The 22,645-nt window shown below is 41.6% G+C and overlaps 1 protein-coding gene across 3 annotated transcripts in view; it reads right to left on the bottom strand.

The window, feature by feature from the left end:
• Positions 1-647: 647 nt before the first annotated feature.
• The window catches only part of gtf3c1 (general transcription factor IIIC subunit 1), a 92,514-nt gene continuing 70,516 nt past the window's right edge, over positions 648-22,645 (bottom strand). For 2 of the 3 annotated variants that reach the window (XM_086000581.1, XM_086000582.1), the window contains exons 28-37: positions 22,079-22,141; positions 21,201-21,294; positions 18,290-18,462; positions 16,623-16,907; positions 15,288-15,535; positions 12,809-13,095; positions 8,676-9,594; positions 7,387-7,447; positions 2,841-3,033; positions 648-1,070 (exon numbers count right to left, since the gene is read on the bottom strand). In XM_086000581.1, coding sequence (XP_085856707.1) covers positions 861-1,070; positions 2,841-3,033; positions 7,387-7,447; positions 8,676-9,594; positions 12,809-13,095; positions 15,288-15,535; positions 16,623-16,907; positions 18,290-18,462; positions 21,201-21,294; positions 22,079-22,141 — 2,533 coding nt within the window. In that variant the 3' untranslated portion in view covers positions 648-860. Of the gene's footprint in view, positions 1,071-2,840; positions 3,034-7,386; positions 7,448-8,675; positions 9,595-12,808; positions 13,096-15,287; positions 15,536-16,622; positions 16,908-18,289; positions 18,463-21,200; positions 21,295-22,078; positions 22,142-22,645 lie in introns of those variants that run through there. The other variant, XM_086000583.1, reaches the window with a different exon arrangement.

The raw sequence follows: 22,645 nt of genomic DNA, 5'->3' as shown, positions 1-22,645 counted from the left end.
CCTCATGGCCTCGTCCCTCCCCATCTCTGTAACCTCCTCCAGCCCTACAACTCTCCGAGAACTCTGCGCTCTTCCAATTCCAACCTCTTGTGCATCCCCGTCTTCCTTCGCCCCACCATTGGCAGCTATGCCTTCGGCCGTCTAGGCCCCAAGCTCTGGAATTCACTCCCCACACCTCCTTTAAGACGCTCCTTAAAACCTATCTTTTTGACCAAGCTTTTGCTCACCTGTCCTAATGTCCGACGAAATGTCATCGACCTGTAACGTGACACCTGTTTCTCTCTCCACAGATGCTGCCCGACCTGCTGTGTATTTCCAGCAATTTCTGTTTTTTTTATGTCCTAATATCTTCTTTAGCTTGGTGTCAATTTTTGTCTGATAGTAAAACATCCCAAGGCGCTTCACAGGGGCACTATGTTAAAGGTGCTATATAAATTGTAAGTTGTTGTAGCTTCTCTGATTCTGTGTAAAGCAGCCATTCTTGACTGTGAAATACAGAACATGGCTGTTCTCCTACAGGTTTGTAACAGCAACTGGTAAGCCTTTGAAGATGAATTATGTGAGGAATTAAAATGAATGATTATATGTTGTAGTCAGAATTCAAGAAAACATGAGGTGCACGACAACCTGAAAAGCACAATCTATAATTATAAGTTTTAGTAAAAACATTTATTTCTTCACTCCCAAGTGTAATCCACCGTTATTTCCCTTTAAATTTAACTTCAGCTGTTTGATAACAAATAGTTCCAGGTGGTTGTGTAAGTTTGCAAACTTCTGAGAGCGATTATAGGAGCAATCACAGCACCTGTAGAAAACAATTCTTCATGTGAACACTGAAAAGTAATCCCCCAACTGCGCGGTTATTGTATCCATTTGTTCCAATTCGGTTCATGCGGAAAGACCTTGCTGAGTCTTAAAACACAGTCTATGGTAGGTTCATAAAAAACGGTATAGCTTTGCGACAATTTGTGAACCTGCACCTCAGAAGCACTTGTCGGAGTGGAGAACAAGGACACAGGCTTGGCTTTGGTTAAGCAGCGCTTTCTAATGCAGCCAATGGTTTCCAGACCCTGTTAATGAGAGTAGAAATTCAAAATGAGAAAATGCCATTCTTCTTAAATTTGAAGTTTAATCTCCAGTCAGTAATGGGAAGTAGAAATGGTTACAATGAAAATAGAGACTATGTTGGAAACAGATGAAGACTGTAACCTCACAACAAATATTTCACTACAAAAAAAACAAAATACTGGAAATCTACAGCAGATCTTTCAGCATTTGTAAAGAAAGAGAGGTTAATGTTTCTGGAGCAGAACTCTTGTTGGCTCCAAATAATCAAATAACTGATTAGGGTACAGATAAGCTAAATGAACAGAAATGAAAACCCCAAACCATCTTTTATCAGCACCTAGTGCATTAATTCCTGCTAACAGCTTAAGTGAATATTATCCCAGACTACATATTTATCAGGTTTCAACACAAATTAGATAGATGCCATGTGTACAGTGGGCACTGTGCCTTCTATTAAATGCCCACTTACAGAACTTTATAAAGGCAATTAACAATGTGAAATGATATGGAGCACAATTTCTGCTTAGCAAATTTGGTTTAGTGGCAAAGAAATGGCTATGGTATGAAATCTAGTCAACAGGTGTGTCACCAACAAGTTACCACTATTGACTTCTGAAGGTGAAAACTTCATAACAAAAAGGTAATCAGACCTTTGTTCTACAGTCTTTGTAATTGGCACACTCAATACTACAGGATTGGCTCATGTCTGAATTGCCTCACTAAAAGGACAATCAACAAATAAAATGGATTGGCCGATGCAGTTTGGCAGAAGCAGTTATCGAATAATAAATCTATTTTTACATGACCTCTGTCTCGATGCAGTTTTCTGCACAGCTTTTACAGTCAATACTCATGGGTTCACATCGGCACAACTCAAGCAAACTGATTAGTTTCTGAACATAAAGAAACGGATGGGTTGATAAAGTATATTTCCTTATCTAAATGTTTTTTTCTGATCTGAATCTGTCTTTCAGGTGTGACGTCAGAACAAGACCTCGTCTGCTCTCTCAGGTGGACTCACGGCACTATTTCAGAGATGAGCAGGGGAATTATCCCCGGTGGCCTGGCCAATTTTTGTCTCTCAATCAACATCACTAAAACAAATGATCTGGTCATTATCACATTGCTGTTTGTGGGAGCTTGCTGTGTGCAAATTGGGTACCACATTTCCTAAATTACAATAGTGACTACACTTCAAAAGTACTTCATTGGCTATAAAGCGCTTTGGGATGTCCTGTGGTTGTGAAAGGCGCTACATAAATGCAAGTGTTTTTTGTTTGCTATTAATATGGTTGACACGAAATCCTCCACCATGTGAAGAATGACTTTTCAAAATTCTATTCATGAAAACATCGGGTTATTTGGTAACAAGTTACAGAAAAGTGGAACCTGAAAAACAAGTGCCAAATTGAAACTATAAAACATATACACATAATAATATGGAGATAAAATTACAAGTGCTGTGGAACCTCCATTATCTGTTATGTAGAAGACCCACTTGGTTAGTAATGGAAATTGGCAGAAAATAAAAAGCCCCCATAATTTGGTCTCACCATATATGGCAAGGCATGGGAATAAAAATAAATACAATACAAACTATTAAAATCATTTCATCTTTCATGGGCTGTGGAGATGATTTCTGATTGACAGGAGATTGATAGCAGGCTTGGCAATGAAGCCGTGATTCATGCAAAAATTCATCAAATAATCAGGAAGGAGATTCCACTGCAATTCAAACTATATTCCTCCTCGATCCAAAATAAAAAAGTCACCTGTAATAATTCCAGTACAATAACTGGCTGCAGCACAGCATTGTAGTAGCTTAATAGTTTCTGTTCTGTGATCCCGGGTTTTGCCATAATATGGTACAGTACAGCTTCTATCATTCCCTTACACACAGGTTTATTCAGGCTCCCATCAACAATCCTCCAGGGATGGCAGACAAAACTAATCTGTTCGTAGTCACTGTAAGATTCAACCGGAAAAGCAGTTACTTCATAAAAACGCCATGACTGCTTGGTATAAGGAAATGTAACAAATGCAATAGTTTCTGCACTCCAAAGATTATTAGTGCAAATCAGACTGATCAGCTTGTGCTTGTCTTGACTTTCCAGCAATAAAGTAAATTATTGGGACTGAGTTGGTACACTGTACTTTCACTTCCAGGGCCAGGATTCAAACCAAGCTCAGACAGATCAGATGAAAGTCTCCTAGAGTCTCCCCTCTCTGGGAGAAGTAAAGGTCCCAGATGACATGTTTGAGAGTTTCAGTTCTGCTGGTGATAGACATGGATCCACAGCACAAAGCTGCTTATAATTCAGTTTTAAATGGGAATTTTACTCAGGGAGAGCACATGTGAAATGGTTGTGGAAAATATGCCATTGGTGTAATAGTGTCAGTGTAGCTCAATTGGTAACACTCTCGCCTCTGAGTCAGAAGGCTGTAGGTTCAAGTCCCACTCCAGAGACTTGAGCACAAAAATCTAGGCCAACACTCCAGTGCCGTACCGAGGGAGTGCCGCACTGTCGGAGGTGCTGTCTTTCGGATGAGATGTTAAACCGAGGCCCCATCTGCTCTCTCAGGTGGACGTAAAAGATCCCACGGCACTATTTCGAAGAAGAGCAGGGGAGTTATCCCAGTGTCCTGGACAATATTTATCCCTCAATCATTATCACTAAAAAAAAAATTATCTGGTCATTATCACATTGCTGTTTGTGGGAACTTGCTGTGTGCAAATTGGTGGTCACGTTTCCTACGTTACAACAGGGACTACACTTCAAAAAGTACCACTTTTCTGAGGTTGTACTTGAAGCAACACTACTGAGACAAAGTAGAGGAGCGATGCCCTGCATCTGGCTCATACGCCACTTGACCGGAGAGTGCCAATGCTCACAATGAATGTAAAGGATAGAAAAATTCCTCCATTCCTCAGCACTGATACTGCCCCACAGTCCAAGTCAGGTGTAATGCAGAATTGTCCCTTACATTGGCCACACAATGAACTTTGAATTTCTACTTCACCAGATGAAATTTTGGAGTGAATGACCGAGACCACTTAACAAGTGCATGTATTTCAAAGCATCAGCGTTCTAGCTGGATGGTCTATTTGTCTGCCAGTTGCTGGAAAGTGATGTTTTGGTTCCTGCCATGGAGTTGTGCTGCTGCTTGGACCTCCTTGACTGAGACTGGAGAATCCCATGATTGTACCTCCTTCTGGGAGGGGGTGGTTGGCAAGGTTGGTGAGATGTTGCCCAAGGGCTGGCCTGAGATTCTGAGGTGTAGAGCAAGGCATAGAAGTCTCTGCTCAATGTGCTATAATTTCCTTAATCGGTACATTTTTCAGCTCGCATAATAGTCTGCATTTGACAGCCAAAGCGACTCGAGATCAGAACCCCTTCGGTCACTTCAGACTAAACACTAGTCCAAATGATTTTAGATCTGGTCTAAATACAGCACACACATTCAGATTCACAGTTCTCAACGTGGCTCAAGGATGGCCAAGACTGGGAACTCAACATCCAGGGGTATTCGATATTCAGGAAAGATAGGCAAAAAGGAAAGGGAGGTGGGGTAGCATTACTGGTTAAAGAAGGGATTAATACAATTGTAATGAAGGATATTAGCTCTGATGATGTGGAATCTGTATGGGTAGAATTGAGAAATACTAAGGGGAAAAAAAACATTAGTGGGAGTGGTATATAGACCACAGTAAGGCAGAGGTTGGGGATGGCATTAAAAGGGAAATTAAAGAAGCGTGCAATAAGGGCACAGCAGTCATCATGGGTGACTTTAATCTACATATAGATTGGACCAACCAAATTAGTAACAACACTGTGGAGGAGAAATTCCTGGAGTGTGTACGGGATGGTTTCCTGGACCAATATGTCGAGGAACCAACCAGAGATCAGGCCATCTTAGGCTGGGTATTATGTAACGAGAAAGGATTAATTAGCAATCTTGTTGTACGAGGCCCCTTGGGTCTGAGCGATCATAATATGATCGAATTCTTCATTAAGATGGAGAATGAAGTAGTTGACTCAGAGACTAGGGTCCTCAATTTAAATAAAGGAAACTACGATGGTCTGAGGAGCGAGTTGGGTAGGATTGATTGGGGAATGGCACTCAAAGGGTTGACGGTGGATAGGCAATGGCAAACATTCAAACACCGAATGGATGAGCTACAGAATTTGTTCATCCCAGTTTGGCATAAAAATAAAACAAAAAAGGTGACTCAACCGTGGCTAACAAGGGAAATTAGGGATAGCATAAGATCCAAGGAGACGACATATAAATTGGCCAGAAAAAGCAATAATCCTGAGGATTGGGAGCAGTTTAGGATTCAACAAAGGAGGACAAAGGGATTAATTAAGAAAGGGGAAATAGAATATGAGAGTAAGCTAGCAGGGAACATAAAAACTGACTGTAAAAGCTTTTATAGATATGTGAAGAGAAAAAGATTGGTGAAGTCAAGCGTAGGTCCCTTACAGTCAGAATCAGGGGAATTTATAATGGGAAACAAAGAAATGGCAGACCAACTAAATTCATACTTTGGTTCTGTCTTCGCCAAGGAGGACACAAATAACCTCCCAGAGATGCCGGGGAACATAGGGCCTGATGAAAGGGTGGAACTGAAAGAAATCAGTATTTGTAGGGAAATGGGGTTAGGAAAATTGATGGGACTGAAGGCCGATAAATCCCCAGGGCCTGATAATCTACATCCCAGGGTACTTAAGGAAGTGGCCCTAGAAATAGTAGATGCATTGCTGGTCATCTTCCAGAACTCGATAGACTCTGGAACAGTACCCATGGATTGGAGGGTAGCTAATGTTACCCCACTATTCAAAAAAGGTGGTAGAGAAAAAGCGGGGAATTATAGACTGGTAAGCCTGACATCGGCAGTGGGGAAAATGCTAGAATCTATTATAAAAGATGTAATAGCAGAGCACTTGGTAAGCAGTGACAGGATCGGACAAAGTCAACATGGATTTACAAAAGGTAAATCATGCTTGACTAATCTACTGGAATTTTTTGAGGATGTAACTGGTAAAATAGATAAGGGAGAACCAGTGGATGTGGTGTATTTGGACTTTCAGAAGGCTTTCGATAAGGTCCCACATAAGAGATTAGCGTGCAAAATTAAGGCACATGGGATTGGGGGCAAGGTATTGACTTGGATAGAGAACTGGTTGGCGGACAGAAAGCAAAGAGTTGGAATAAACGGGTCGTTTTCCGCGTGGCGGGCAGTGACTAGTGGGGTACCACAAGGATCGGTCCTAGGACCCCAGCTGTTCACAATATATATTAATGATCTGGACGAGGGAATTGGATATAATATCTCCAAATTTGCAGACGACACAAAGCTGGGTGGGAGGGTAAGCTGTGAGGAGGATGTCGTGAAACTCCAGTATGATTTGGACAGATTGGGTGATTGGGCAGAAACATGGCAAATGCACTATAATGTGGATAAATGTGAGGTTATCCACTTTGGTGGCAAAAACAGGAAGGCAGATTATTATCTGAACGGCAATAGATTGGGAGAAGGGGAAGTGCAGAAAGACCTGGGTGTTCTTGTGCACCAGTCACTGAAGGTAAGCATGCAGGTGCAGCAGGCGGTTAAGAAGGCAAATGGTATGTTGGCCTTCGTAGCAAGAGGGTTCGAGTACAGGAACAAGGATGTCTTGCTACAGTTGTACAGGGCCTTGGTGAGACTGCACCTTGAGTAGTGTGTGCAGTTTTGGTCGCCTTACCTGAGGAAGGACGTTCTTGCCATGGAAGGAGTGCAGCGAAGATTCACCAGGCTGATACCTGGGATGGCAGGAATGACGTATGAGGAGAGATTGTGTCGATTGGGCTTATACTCACTGGAGTTTAGAAGATTGAGGGGGGATCTCATTGAAACCTATAAAATTCTGTCAGGTCTGGACAGACTAGATGCAGGAAGGATGTTTATGATGGCCGGGGAGTCCAGAACCAGGGGTCATAGTCTAAGGATAAAGGGTAAGCCATTTAGGACTGAAATGAGGAGGTGGACCTGTGGAATTCTCTGCCACAGAGGGCGGTGGAGGCCAGTTCATTAAATATATTCAAAAAAGAGTTGGATATATTTCTTAAGGCTAAAGGGATCAAGGGATATGGGGAGAAGGCAGGGACAGGGTACTGAATTTGGATGATCAGCCATGATCTCATTGAATGGCGGAGCAGGCTCGAAGGGCCGAATGGCCTACTCCTGCTCCTATCTTCTATGTTTCTATGTTTCCTGATCAAAGCCTTTATTTCTCCAATTAATAGGGGAACACTGTAATAATGTTAAGCACCTACCTGTCTGAGTGGGTTTGCAATATACTTTCCACTTTGGCATTCTCCTTAACTGGATGATCTCCTACAGAGAAAGATTAAAGGCAACTTTAATTTGAATTCTACATGCAAAGAAAAAAATCCCAAATATATTCATGTGTTTTTCAACATGAAGAACAGATTTAAATGCAACTTTGATTCTCTTCAGCCCCACAATCTTCATAAATTAAACCAGGGATTGAACATTTCTGTTACCCAGTAGTAACAGGGGGAAAAAGATAAAAAAAATTAAAATATGCATGGTAACACAGTCGTTTGGTGGCATGGTAATTGGAGTGGGAGGGGAGAACAAGCAAAGACTAGGTCATTCCCAACAGGTGGGGGAAAAAATGGCCCCGAGCAAGACAGTTATTGGAAGCCACTTTTGCTCTGTACAGTCGGTTGCAGAGCAAATTTGGCTAAGAACTTTCAGAATAAGAAAATTAATGGATTAAAAAGAAAATGATGCTGCATAAACTCGAGAGGTTTAATGAAGATCTACAATGTCACTCTTTGGCATTATTCCTTCTGCAGATCCAGCTCCTGCAAAGTTGCCAAACAATTTCAATTAACATGTAGTGGGACTGTGGTCTAGTAAGAGGCACTAACACCAGTGTACGGTGAAGGATTGCAGCCAACCCAAAGAACAGCAGAGCGATTTGATGTTTTAAACCTGGAGGCAGATGTGGGGTGGTTGAAGAAGAGAGATAGGTCACAAATCTTTAGGCTCTGCTTTACCATTCGTTTCCAAGCCCAATTTTTCTTCTGCTAAATTCCCCAATCTTTGGGAAAAGGGACAGGCAGCTTGCTCCCAGATTGCCAATACCCACCATGAGAAGCTGCAGTCTGCCAAGCCATGATTCTCTGCTCTCATCATCCCCATCTCCCACAGGGAGATGCTGTAGCTGCTACTCTTCCTGTCTTGGCGAGGTTCAGCCTGGAGAGTGAGCAGGATGTGGATTGTAAATACATTTGCCCCACCCATTACTTGTGGTCCTGTGTGATGCTCAGAGGAATCTCCATGGTGGTATTTTCAAATATTTTAATGTTCTGATTACTGGTGGATATTACAGTATTGTAAAAAGATTTAAAGGATTAAGAAAGTGCAGGCAGCACTGTAAAACTGTAGAAAGCGTACTGGTAAACAAAGTTGCAAAAGACAACCAACTGAATATTTCAAAAGCTGGGCTAGTTTTAAGAAACAACACTCAATGTTCCCCTGTACTATGCTGAAGTGCAAGTTATGTGCTGTAAGCTCTGTAGACCTGGGTTACCTTCCTCCTGAAGCTTGGGTCTGTCCTGCCCCTTGCTTACTTGAAGACTTTTGTCTTGCTGTACATGTTCCTCTGGATTCACCACAGAATTATGTTCCTTAAGCGGAAGTTGCCCATCTACAGGTTGAGTTGCTTCACTCACTGCGGGCTTGTCTTGGGCAAATCTCAAATGTCCTTTTCCGTCTTCTCCCAGGGACTGCTTATTTGGCTGGCTACGGTACCTCTCAGTCACTTCTGAAGAGATGCTTGGACCTTTAATGTCATTTGAAGAGCTAAACACCTCTCCATTCTGACCTTGTTCAGAATCTGTCTTTCCTGGTGCACTCTGCAGGTCCAGAGATTTGATTAGTTTATTTCCCATGTGACCCGGTGAAGAAGTAGAAGATGGCAGATGCCGAGGGAAGCCAGGCTTTGTTTCATCCATTGTGCCGTCTGGATTTTTCCTCCTGTCTGAGGAATCACACCTCAAATCTGAAGGTTCATCTCCCAGACAAGGTATTTTACTAGGAAGCCCATGGTCAACCATTTCATCTTCAATTTCCTCAATGGTCCTTTTCCTACTTCCACTCGGTTTCTGTGTACTACTTAACTGAACCGCCTCATTCTGTACAGTAATGGACTCCAATCTGTGCTGCTCAATTTCTTTCTCCATGACAGTTGTGCTAGGATCAGGTTTTATACTCTCTCTATTGCCTTCAGTGTCCTCTGTATTTTCCTTGACGTTCTTTGCGCTGGATTCTGAGTGGTTTACCTCAGTCCTACATTCAGACCCCACCTCAGCAGGACTCGTTGGCCCAGTTTTCTTGATACTTTTCTGTACACGGAATGGATGAAGCAGCCATGGATGAGCGTGTGTTATTGCAACCAACCGTGCTGTCGAGCCACCAACTTCTATAATTTGGTCCAATGCAATCAAATCCTGCAAAACGACAAAAATATCATGCTGAATCGAACTTCTTTAAGCAAAATTACAAAATCACTTTCCTCAAGATTTTAAACAGATTTACAAAACCACCCTTTGACTATGGATGGGCAATAACTCTAACCCATCATTTTAAATAGCAAAGAATGCTATTAATTTCTGCAATTCTTTGAGCTGACTAATGTTTTTCATCCCTCCACCATTGGCGGCTGTGCCTTCAGCTACCCAGGTCCTAAGCTCTGGAATTCCCTCCCTAAATCTCTCTCCTCCTTTAAGACGCTTCTTAAAACCTATTTCTTTGACCAAGCTTTTGGTCACCTGTCCTAATATCTCCTTATGTGGCTTGGCATCAAATGTTGTTTGATAACACTTCTATGAAGTCCCTTGGGACGTTTTACATTAAAGGTGCTATACAAGTGCAAGGTGTTGTTTTAGAGGAGTGTTTATTCTGCCCTAGTTCAGGTACTATCATATTCTTGGGGTCCTTGTGAAATTGAAACAGTCTCAAATAATTAAGAGACAAGAGTGCCAACAAAGATATTCTTGCTATTACTGTGTGAACATGAAACTTTTGAATCCTATTTGAATTCCTACCCATCCCCAAGCTTTGGTCAGGAAAGCTGGAATGATTAGTTGGAGTCACTGACTATTCCATAGCTGCTACCAACCACCCTTCATGATCAGGTGACAAGTGGCAAACTTACAGCAGAATGAGCTACCTGTGCCACTTTTTCCAAAGATGGAGCATTCCACCATAACCAGGCGCTCTCTTTAGCAAACAGAACAAGCAAAAATCAATTAAAAAAACTTAATTCTTAAGTAATGGGAAGTTAGCTTGAGCGCACAAAGCTGAAATAGTAACTATTTGGTTAGATAAGAATAATATGACTACAGAAACAATTTTTAAAAAAGGTCACTGAATAATCCATTTTTTTTTAACCTACTATATAACTGTGTAGTTTTACCCCAGTTATATTCGTCATTGCGGTTAAAAGTCAATCCAAATTTGACTGAAATATACGGGACAAGCTGGGTTACCTAAAAGGAATCTATTGCTCCTTGTTGGTTTTGTTCTGGCTTGCCTTGGAACTGCTGCATTAACTACAAGCCCCTTGGGGTACTAGATTTTAGTACACGTTTACTGGAAAGCACCACTGCATAGCTGTTTAGGAAGCATACAGTCTTCCCCTAGCCAGAATGGATCTTCCATTGGGTCTCGGCAGGGTGGCAGAGAGAGAAAACACAATTCTGTGGGGAGATCTCTTCTTGCACCGACTTTGAGCTGCATTGAGAGAAATACCTGAGGACCTCTTGAAGAGCACAGGATGAAAACAGGTGCCAAGTTTGGCCGATGGGGTGAGCGGTGAGAAGAGAGAGAAACAAAGGCAGGAGAAAATCAGCAGCACGGTGGCATAGTGGTTAGCACTGTTGCCTCACAGCGCCAGAGACCCGGGTTCGAATCCGGCCTCAGGCGACTGTCTGTGTGAAGTTTGCACATTCTCCCTGTGTTTGCGTGGGTTTTCTCCGGGTGCTCCGGTTTCCTCCCACAGTCCAAAGATGTGCGGGTTAGGTTGATTGGCTATGATAAATTGACCCTTAGTGTTAGGGGGATTAAATACGTGGGGTTACAGGGATAGGGTGGGATATGTGTTGGTGTAGGGGTTACGGGGATCGGGTGGGATATGTGTCGGTGCAGGCTCGATGGGCCGAAATGGCCTCTATCTGCACTGTGGGGTTTCTGTGATAATAAACTGCTATTGAACAACTTTAGAGTCCTCTACATTTCTCATAAATTACTCAATGCAATGAGTTGATTGGAAGCAGTTATGGATAGCCCAGGAGTCCCCTATACCCAGGCAGCAGCTAAAAAGGATTTTTTTTCCTGGCAGAGATGTCATGAGCACTTAGGCTGAAAATAGTGGAATCTTGTTACAAAACATGGCAACCTGACGGTAACGTGATTGACTCTTAACTGCTCTCTGAAGTGGCCTAACAAGCCACTCAGTTGTATCAAACCATTATGAAGACGGCCTACTATCACCTTCTCAGGGCAACTAGGGATGGGCAATAAATGCCGGCATTGCCAGTGAAGCCCACATCCCGAGAATGAATTTTAAAAAACCATCAACTGTTAGCAAGACTGGTTCTTATCAACACTTTGCTACAAGTGACAATGTATTTAATTTCTGTCCTAAAAATTGGCACATCATATTAAGGGAAAAAGATATCTTGCAGTAACCACACACTAGCCATAAAACCAAATTGCTTGACAGCAAATATTTGCATTACTTTATGTAAAAGGAAGTATTACCAAGTTTAAAAATTGCATATAATTGTGGTCGGAGGTGTACCTCTGGAGTATGCCTCCAACCCGCGAAATAACTCCAAACCTACCTCCAGGCATCCAGGCTGCGGAGAATTCCAGTCTCGGAATTCCAGGTGGACGTCAGTGTAAAGGCCCACGGATCCCAGGGACGCAGGTGGTTCGACAGCGTCCCTGGGATCACGTGGGCCCGGTCCTCCAAACACAAAGGAGGATTCCATTGCAGTCATTTCCAAATGGAATCCCCTAATGAGATGCAATGGAATCCCCAAATAATTATACAATTTACACAATTCTAATAAATATAAACGTACTGAATTTCAATTTTATTCATAAGTCCCTTCATTGCTCCAACCTCAATAAAATTGTAATTTTTTGATAATTTCAAACATCTTAATAGTTGCATAAACTCATTTAAAGTGTACGTGCATCATTTTTGATTTTTAAATGTTCAATTTAAGGCTTATATATAACCTTCCGCTGATGAAAGCAGGCCCTACGCCTGCTTTTACCAGCCGTAAGAGTTTCATGGGCAGTTGTTGGGCAAATAGCCCAACTGTGCCAGAAATATTGATTTTCCATGCGGTTCGGATGATCTGCCAAGGCGTACCTGGACAGATCACAAATTCCGTATTTCGCACGTGCGGAAACCTGGAAGTTGCGGGTTCTTTCAAATGGATTACGACGGTGTACTCAGAGTATGCCGTCAGGAAGACCGCCATTTCAGGGCCATTATCTTAGGCAACTTATTTACTGGACTCATCAGTAGGAAATTTTAAGATTTATAAATACATAAAGTAAGATTTATTTAAACTTAGAAACATTTGGTCACCTAGCAATTGGATCAATGCCTCAAAAGACCATGAATATTTTGTAGTTAAGACAAACCTGCAGATACTGCTTTAATGTCCTGGTTCTTTCATTCAGTGCATCCTCATACTGAACAAATCTCTTGCCTAGTTTTGTTGTCTCCATCCCAAAGGCAGAGCATGCTTCAACTGCACTGGAGATTTCCTGCACGGCAGTTAGGTCCTCAGGACTGTACCCGAGCTCCTCTACAAACTGCTTCTTAATGTTCTCTCCAACATACCCATCAGTGCTGGGCCGCAACACCTTCATGAATGACCGAGGAAGAACATCTGGCCCTGAAGCAGATTCAAACAAAGCAGCTGAACCTGTTTTGAGAGAGTGTCCAGGTTGTTGAAAGTATTTAACCGCACTTATCAAAACAATTATAGTAGAAACAGAAACCCTTCAGAAACAGGTCATTTTGAAAACAAGTTCCATGTTCAATTTTGTTTGTCTTCAGCAGAATGTAAGAATCAAATTGCTCATAAGGACATTAAAACAAAGTGGATTCAAACCCTGATTACAAATATTGGGCCAGAAATTAGGATCGGGGGGCTTGCCGCGCGTGCAAGCCCCCAATGTGCACTCACCCGGCGCGCCGACATCTGAAGCCTGGGCCTGCTTGGAATTCCTGTCACTGGCCCAGTTCAGATGTCGGCGCGATGTGCTTGCCTGATCCAGCGGCGTAGTTACTGCGATGTGCCGGCTGGGATCAGGTGAGCACCGTGCAGCCAATCAGGGGAGGGGAAACTTCATTCATGAGTTTGATAGTAAGAACTGTCAAACTCATGAAAAGTACGGGTGCCCAAAAGACTAGTTTAACTTTAAATAAAATTTTAAAAATCATCCCAATAATTAAATAAACTATAAATAACTAAAAAACTTTTAAACAATTAATCAAATTTTTGAAAAAAATAATTTTTTAAGAAATCGGGTCTAAAAATAAACTTACCTTACTGTAAAGTCCTTAAAAACAATAAAGCTGTGGAAAAAATGTTATAATTTTAAATAATAGACCACTTACCTTCAAGAATCAAGTCCTTACGCCTCCTTTTTATATGTCTAAAAAGTTCAGGCCCTTGCACACGGGCAAACCTGTCAAAAAGGAAGTTGGACCTCTGAACCCCTTGGAGGAAATGCCGGTTTCCCGCGCATGCGCTGTGCATGCTGAAATCCGGCACTTCCAACGGGCCCACGCGTGAGTACACCATCCGTACTCACGCGTTGGGACCGGAATTACTGGCCCATTATTGCAAGAATTGCGGTAACAAAATTACAGATGTATTTTGAAAAGATTAAGTTTGAAACAAACAGCAAGAAACAGCTACCGGAACTCAGTATAAAAAAAGCTGCTAGTTGGGTTTGAAGGATGATATAGTCTCCAACTGTGCATCATCCTGCTATAAAGCTGACTGTGTAGAAAAATATAAAAGGGACATACATTATCCCACAGGAATCAGTAAATCTTAGTACCACTAGCTGTCCACTTGTTAGTCAAATTAGTAATATCCAGTGGCTGCACATTAGTACTGCACTGAAAGAAACATCTTTTTAAATCAGTCAGTTTCAGACCGAGACAACCAGTTTACAGAGTATACCAATTAAATAATTGTGGCAGGCAGAGCTCTGTCAATAGAATAAAGTTCACTCTTGTAGTTCTCTACACCTCCCACTTCCACTAGTAGTGACCATCCTCACCGCCATAATGTGGCACTTCATCCAGCGGTTTGCAGGAAAACTGTTGGAATTTGCTTTTAAACTCTGGTGGACCAGTTTCAATGAAGCTATACTGTAGTACACTGGGGCCCTCCAGCACACTGCAGTTGTCCTCTTGGCCACTTACAATAGTTTTGTTAATTACCGTTTTATGAATCACACTTGGCCTTCTGCACAACTTATCTATTCATCATTGGAGAATGCACTGCAAAAGGGTACGGGTGCACATCGTGTCTCCTGATCGCGCCGACTGATGGCGAACATCACGCTGATGGACCACATGACTGAAAGCTATCAAACAAATTTAAACGTGAGAAAAAACCCAGCAAATATAATTAAATTACTTAATTTGGTTTAGTGTATCCTACGAAGCAATAAGCCTAAAAGTCTTTGCAATTCTTTTTAGTACATTTTGACCATACATCCGAGCCCACCGATCGCTATATCTGCATGTGCTGTTAATGCAGTTGCCAGTTTGTGCAGGTAATCTCTTTTTAATGCTCAGATCATATGATAGACCATTCACCTCAGAATTCACAACATTTACAGCAATGCTGTTATCAAAAGCTTTCTCTTCAGTCTGAACTTGAGCAGGGAGCGCTTAGAACTTTACTTGGGTGTCATGTGAGTGGGGTAAACGGTTAAGTATAACATGATTGGTGAATAACAAAGGCAGGAAAAAAAATTAGAAAATGGAAAAAAAAACATGCATAATCTAGGATGAAAAAGAGAGATATTTAATTTGACAGATTCAATGGCTACGATAACACAAGAAATAGCATTCTGGAGATTAGTGACTCACCATCATGGGTGCTCAAGGTTCCACAAAATGGTGTTGAGCGGACCTTTAACCTCACTTGACAGGAGTTGACTACAATGTTATCATTTGGGTTGAGATTGCGTGTGCTAACAATGCCCGGTGCATAATACCCCCTCATTAGCAAGTAATTAGTATGCGAGGCCTGAGGAGCCTTCACTTCAAATTTGTGCTTATTTCCAGTTTCCTCCAAATCATCATCGTCGTCGTCATCTAGGCCTTCCTTCCCCAACCTAAAAATACCAAAGCAGAGTTAATCAATCCTTCCCTTACAATCAGCAATTCAAGGCTCAAGTTATTTCTGTTGAGCTAATGCAGGAAAAATATTTTGCAAAAAAGACAGACACGCGATGGGCCTTCTGCGCCGTAAATTTCTATGATTCTATGAAATAGCTGTGAAGTCCAGATCTATCCTACCATAAATTGTTCATGATTTACCAGTTTCTCACTCCCTCCCTTGTTCATATCTGAATTCTGCCACACGGCAACAAAATAACTAAGAGTACGCACAATAAAAAAAAAGTGGAAACCAAAAGACATTTCCATATTGATCCCTCATCAGTGTACAGTAAGCCACACATTTAAATTCTGTACATGCTGCCGACATTAATATTTGCAGTTAGCTGCAGTGGGCTACTTTGTCAACCTGTTGTTCACAATGATACACAGGCTTTATGACGCCTGTAACTATGCACATCATTTCACTGATGAGTAAACTGTTGAACTCCCTGGATATTTCAGAGCAGATACTCAAACTCTGTTTCTCTCTCTACAGATGCTGCCTGACCTGCTGAGTATTTCCAGCATTTTCTGTTTGTACTCAGTTTACAGTCTGCTCTTAATTCAAAGTTCCTTAATTCAAATAATTTGATAATTTAATTTAAAAAAAAAAAAAAAAATTTAAACGCACTAAAATCCCACTTTGCGGTTTTATTTAAGTTGCCTGGTTTGAAATATTGGACACTTCCATTTTTTAAGTGCAAAAACAACTTTGAAAAGCAGCTAAAAAATATTGAAAAACTCCCAATTATAAATGCAGAATTAATTTGATTCGCATAAAAACATTAGCTTTGGAATCAATTCTGATTTTAAGTTGGTATCACTCACACCTTTTAAACTGAGGTTCAAACTGAATCAGGACACTGATTAGAAGTGAGCCCGTGTCTACGGGCAGAGCTTGAACCCACAAACATTTTAACCCAAAGGTAACAGACCGACCAAAATACCCAAATGACAGTACGATTTACGAAGATGTAAAGAATTAATACTAGGTGTGCAGTGATAGATGAGGAAGTATCCATAATAGCCAGATCCCCTTACCTTTTTATAACTTCGTTGTCGACAAGCGTGCTGTCCACAACCACAATCTGCTCAGGAATTGTGACATGGAAAGAGAGCAGACCAAGGATAAACAAGGATATTGTAGCTACACAGTAGCCACCATTTCCATCCAGAGGGTAGGTGACCATGTCTGTCTCAACGGGAGTCTCTTTATCCTGGAATGAAATGGTGTTGGGGATGTCCGCCATTCCTGCACTCTTCAGCTTTTGAACAAAATGATACGACTCTGAACAAATACTGCTGGGAAAGCGCCAGATGAAGTTCCTAGAAGAAATCATCCATGTGAAACATTAGAAAATGTTCAAGATCTCTGTGAATGTAAAATGAAGGCACTATTATACATCAGTAACACGCGGAACTAATGAAATAATCAATCTTGTTTTTGACGGCAAGGCCTATACGGGTCGATAGGAAAGCTCATTGCAATTTCCTATGCACCAAACTCAGCAGCAGGCAAAATTTGTTGCCTGCTACACGTCAAAGTTGTTAATACTTGAAGCAGTGATTGAAAGAATCATTCCCACTGATGCAGAGAGTCATTAATCAGCATTAGCCAGAGAGCGAGGATCACTTTACAGCAATCACAACTCCATTTTTCTTTGGTAGAAAAAAGATATGTTACGCCACTCCTGACCGACACAGTACTGGGCCAGAAATTCGGGTCCCCACGGGCGAGTATGCGCTGTGTACTCATGCGTAGGGCCAACAAAAGTGCCGGTTTCGTGCATGCACTGCGCATGCGCTGGAAACCGGAACTTCCGTTCCCTTGAAGGAAGGAGTTCGGAGGTCAAACACGTGCGCCAGAGAGGCAGCGCGTACGCCTGGAACTTCCGATTATTTTTTTCCAGGTTTCTTCGTGCGGGTAAGTCCCTAGCAGCTGCACATGAAAAAAGCAGTCGCAAGGCCTGCTTTTAACAAGAGGTTAATTAAGTAAAATTAAAACATTTTTTCCACAGGTTTATCATTTTACAATACTTTAAAGAAACGCAAGTTTATTTTTAGCCCCGTTAAAAACTTTAATTTTTTCAAAAATTTAAATTTGTTTAAAATAGTTAATTTGTCATTTATAGTTATTTTAAAAATGTGATTTAAAAAAAAAAAATTATTTGAAGTTTTAGTTAGGTTTCGGGGCCGATCTCTATTCATCGATTTGACAGGTCTTTCTGTCAAATCTATGAAGAGATTCCCTGCTCAGATTGGCTCCCCATGGCCCACGCGATCCCAGAGGACGCTGCGAACTAACTTCGCCACTGGGATACGCAAGCACTGCACAGCGGCAGCTGGAGGAGGCCCAGGATCGGAATCCCACGCAGCCCCACAGCACAACGGCAGGCGCACTATGTAAGTGCAGGTCGGGGGCTTGCGCCCGCGGGAAGTCTCCGACCCGAATTTCTGGCCCATTAGTTCAATACTTGAAGCTGTAATCCTTTTGAGCTCTGCAATTTGGGGTAAACTTTTGAACAAAATCACACTGCATTCTCTAAAATTTTAATTGAATTGAACATAATTTTAATAGACACAGTGACACTCTGCTCGGTGAATTGCTGCAGCTTGCACAATCAGCACCTCACATTAAGTACTGATCTATAAAAACTAAAATTGACAAATGTTTTAGCATTTCCGTTTCAGTAAGTTTCACTGCATACCTGTAGTACGTCTGTGACAACTGGTAAGACATTGGTGCGAATGGCAAGGCTCGGCTTTTCTTGGGACCCAAAGCTTTACTGACCCTGCGACGGTTTACCAAGCTTCGCTGCTGGAACTCGAGGAACACTTTCACCAGTACTTCATCCTTGTATTGTTTGTATAGATGAAAAGTCTAGGAAAAATAATAAAATTTTGCACAAAATTACTAATACACATTTTACACCAAGCACACACTCCATCCTGATTAAACACAAGTTTATAAAGTTACTTAGAATCAAATCAGTCTTAATACGCAGCAACAAGGAATGTAGCTTATTTTTCCAGTTCTATTGAGCCTTGTCATTGTAATCTATTATTTGTTTCTTCTCAAATGCAGTCTGTATGTTTTAGTATTTATACACTCCTCAGTCTTTAAGTTCTTTGTACCAGGACAACAAGGCAGCAGACAAGGGAAAAAAGATTACAGGGCGGTTGTGTATAGGACAAGCTTTTATCCTTCCACTGGAAGGACACATTGCCAATTCAATGGAGTAGAAATCACTGGCACAAAACGCACTGCACTTTGGAGCACTGATGGATGGAAGGAAGTTTAAGTGTTCAGCCCAGTTACTGAACTATTAGGGCCAGCAATTTGTCCTATGATTTTCACAGCTTACCATGACGACTGTGATGTCCTTTGAACGAATCTACGTAGTGACCGTCAGTGGGCTCTATGCCAGGGAGCAATATCACAGCTGAGCTCAATTCAGTCCTCATAAAGGACAACCTCACATCCAGATTGCCATCCCCAAACTAACCCAGGGGTACTGAGGCTCCGTTAATTAGATTTGTTCACTCAGCAGAACCTGTGACTTTCCTGGTTCAACTGCTTACCACCATAACCAGCTAAGCTGTTGACGGAGCAGCTACATTTCCTTACCCAATTCTTTATTCAGTACACATTATTCAGTACTATTACAGGGGCAGTGATAGACAGGTAGATGAAACAGCTTAGTATTGAGCCCCTCCATATCTTACTTAAAATGTAATTTAAACTATAGCCTGGCAAGGTCCGGTTCTAAATTAAAAAGATTCATTAAAAAGACAATGGGTCGGAATTTGCAGTGGGTAATAATGGTGAACTACCAGTATTCGCCGTTATTACCCCTTTGAAACTGACCGCAACTTTTCAGGATGTAGCGCATCGCATCTAAACGCGGAAATCCTGAAGTTGCAGTCAGTCATTCACTGTTCCAACACTGGCTGCGCTGTGCACTCCTGCCTCTCCCCATCACCACCAACCCCCCACCCCCAAAATAGCCGCCAATCAGTGAAACTGACAAAAACGTGGGCTTTTCCGTGGTAATATCGCTGTTAAATACCCCATTAAATGTTGGGCCTTGTTGGATTAGGTGTAACTGGGGTTTTATCAGCGTATTGACTGCTAAACAAACGTTATGGCCATGAAAAACATTTTAATTTTGTGGAGTGTCAAATTCCTCTATTATGATAAAGTACAATTTTTAAGAAACTTTAAAATGTTTTAAAATATTTTTAAAAGTTTGTTCATATTTATTTCAGGTTTCCCTTATCCCTATGCGGAAGCTCTAAAATTTTTAAAAAGTGGGGATAAAAGCAGCTTTTCATTTCCTGCTTCCCTGTCTGAGAGAATTCTGCATTGTGATTGGCAGCTTAGACAGCTTGTTGAAGTCACAGCAGATCATGTTAGGGATTCCCCATTATACTGAGCTGCAATCTCTTGTGCATCGATAAAGGCAAACTTCTCGCCACAGAGACCACAAGATCTTTGTGGGCAGCTTTCTTCAGGGCCAGCGGCGAACGCCTTTGCTATACCACTGACCGCAAATTCTGGGCCAATGTACTTATTAAAGGCTTGTGAATTTTAATGACCCAGAAATTCGGGTTTCCACGGGCGAGTACGCACGGGGTACTCACCCGTAAGCCCAATGGAAGTGCCGGTTTCCTGCATGCACTGCGCATGCGTGGGAAACCGGCACTTCCGTTCCCCTGAAAGAAGGGGTTCAGAGTTCTAACGCGTGCACAGGAGAGGCTGCGCATGCGCATCGAACTTACGTTTTTTTTGCAGGTTTTCCCGGGAGGGTAAGTCTCCAGAAGTTACACATATAAAAAGCAGGCGTAAGGCCTGCTTTTTACAAGGTAAGTGGTGAGTTAATTAAAACTAAAACATTTTTTCCACAGGTTTATTATTTTTAAATACTTTAAAGCAAGGTAAGTTTATTTTTAAAATAACAACAGAAAATGCTGGAAATACTCAGCAGGCCAGGCAGCATCCGTGGAGAGAGAAACAGAGTTAACGTTTCAGGTCTGGGACCCTTCATCAGAACTTTGAAGGGTCCCAGACCTGAAACGTTAACTCTGTTTCTCTCTCCACGGATGCTGCCTGGCCTGCTCAGTATTTCCAGCATTTTCTGTTGTTATTTCAGATTTCCAGCATCTGCAGTATTTTGCAATTAAGTTTATTTTTAGCCCAGTTAGAAAATAAAATTATTTTTTCAAAAATTTAAATTGTTTAAAATAGTTATTTCATGTAATTTATAGTTTATTTAAAAAATGTGATTTAAAAAAAAATTTATTTGAAGATTTAGTGATGTTTTGGGGCCCATAGTATTTATAAGTTTGGCAGGCCACTTATGAATGGGCATTCCCTGCTCCGATTGGCTCTCCATGGCCCACGTGATCCCAGGGGACGCATCGAACTAACTGCGCCCCTGGGATACGCAAGCACCGTGTACCGGCAGTTGGAGGAGGCCCAGGATCGGAATTCCACGGGGGCCCACAGCTCAACGGCCGGCGCGGTAGGTAAGTGCAGGTCGGGGGCTTGTACCCGCGGGAAGCCCCCGACCTGAATTTCTGGGCCAATGAGATTCACTACCACAGGTGCATAAATACCTGAAAAGACTGGCATGATTTCATCTGTGTATCCGAGAGAGCCAGTGTGCTCTGAATGAAATTTTGCAGGACTAAATAATGAATATCATCGGTGCTACAAAAGAAAAAAAGTAAGCTTCCTTCAAATCTATGAAAGTTTGACACACAGCACATTTATATAACAAAACAACTCAATTTATACGGCTTGGTTTGTCAATAGGAGGTAGAAAAAGATGGCTGCTGTAATTAATGTCACTACCAGCTAGACTCCCCTTACTTCAAACTCTTTTGCTGCCAATTGCAGTTTTTCTTCAAATTTGGTCAACTTTATTGTGTCAACTCTTCATGACACTGTTCTTTTTAAATAGACAAAACAGTGCCTCCCCTTTTAAAGTAAGTTACATTCTTTGCGACTTCCCTACCACTCTAAAGGATACATTTTGATATTGTGCAACTATAAAACGGGCGATAGCGAATCGGCAACGTGCTTTACATCTGTCCCGATTTTTATTTCCATCGAAGTCAATGGGGAAAAAAAATGGGGAGAGATAAAAAACAGGCTACCGACTCTCTATCACCCCGTTTTACACTATCGCATAAAGTCAAAATCTACCCCGAAGTGATTTTTTTGCTGGAGGAGATGAGGAGGAACTTAAGACCAAAAGTACCTCCCAGAGTGTATTGTTCCCCTGTAATGATTTGTAGCATTTCTGATGTCTATTACTTCTGTACACTATTTCCATGTATACTAGACAACAAAACGCCTTGCATGGATACAGGAATCTTTTGTTTTTCAAGATGATATTCAGTCGATTACGTTGTCTTGCTACACAACTGCTTCAGTATCTATGCTTGATCTCTGAACATGTGTATTCAAGTAAGAACAATGAATAAGTTACCTTTTAATGTCATCCTGCTTCTGGTCTTCATTCCCTTCTTCCCCAACTACCAATATTTTGAACCTAGGCAAAGAATAAAATCCGAAACAACAAGGAACAGCGTGTATTTAGAAGGAAGCAAACAGTAGTCCTTGTAGTTACCTCACCCCTAGGTTTACAAGTTCTCTTTTGTCCATCTCCTAGGCCTCCTTGCATAAAAAAAGAGGGTAGAAGAATACTTACTCCAAAGCTCAATCTCCCCATCACCATGGGAACCATCCCATGTCTGCTCAGTATGTCTTGCAGATGGACATGACTGATACCAGGAACTCAATATGGGGTATTTCATGGAAGGAACCATGCTTCAAAGTAGAGGTTAAACATGAAACTTGCTGATGTTAGTTAGTGCACTTTGTCACTCACCACATTTAGCTCCTGTGATTTGGTGCATGTAAAATGGTCATGGTATTGTTCCAAATATAAAGCATCGTTTTGAATTGTTAGAACAAAAGAAAAATTAAACTCCCATAAATGCTTGGTTTGATACATAGTTCTCCCATGTAAAATATTTTGATAAACACTACTGTG

This window comes from Somniosus microcephalus, chromosome 11 (genome assembly GCF_052327205.1).
Source record: "Somniosus microcephalus isolate GS21.2 chromosome 11, FLI_Smic_1.0, whole genome shotgun sequence".
Taxonomy (NCBI): domain Eukaryota; kingdom Metazoa; phylum Chordata; class Chondrichthyes; order Squaliformes; family Somniosidae; genus Somniosus; species Somniosus microcephalus.
The sequence above is the reverse complement of the archived record's forward strand: the minus strand, read 5'-3'. Positions and strand labels throughout refer to the sequence as shown.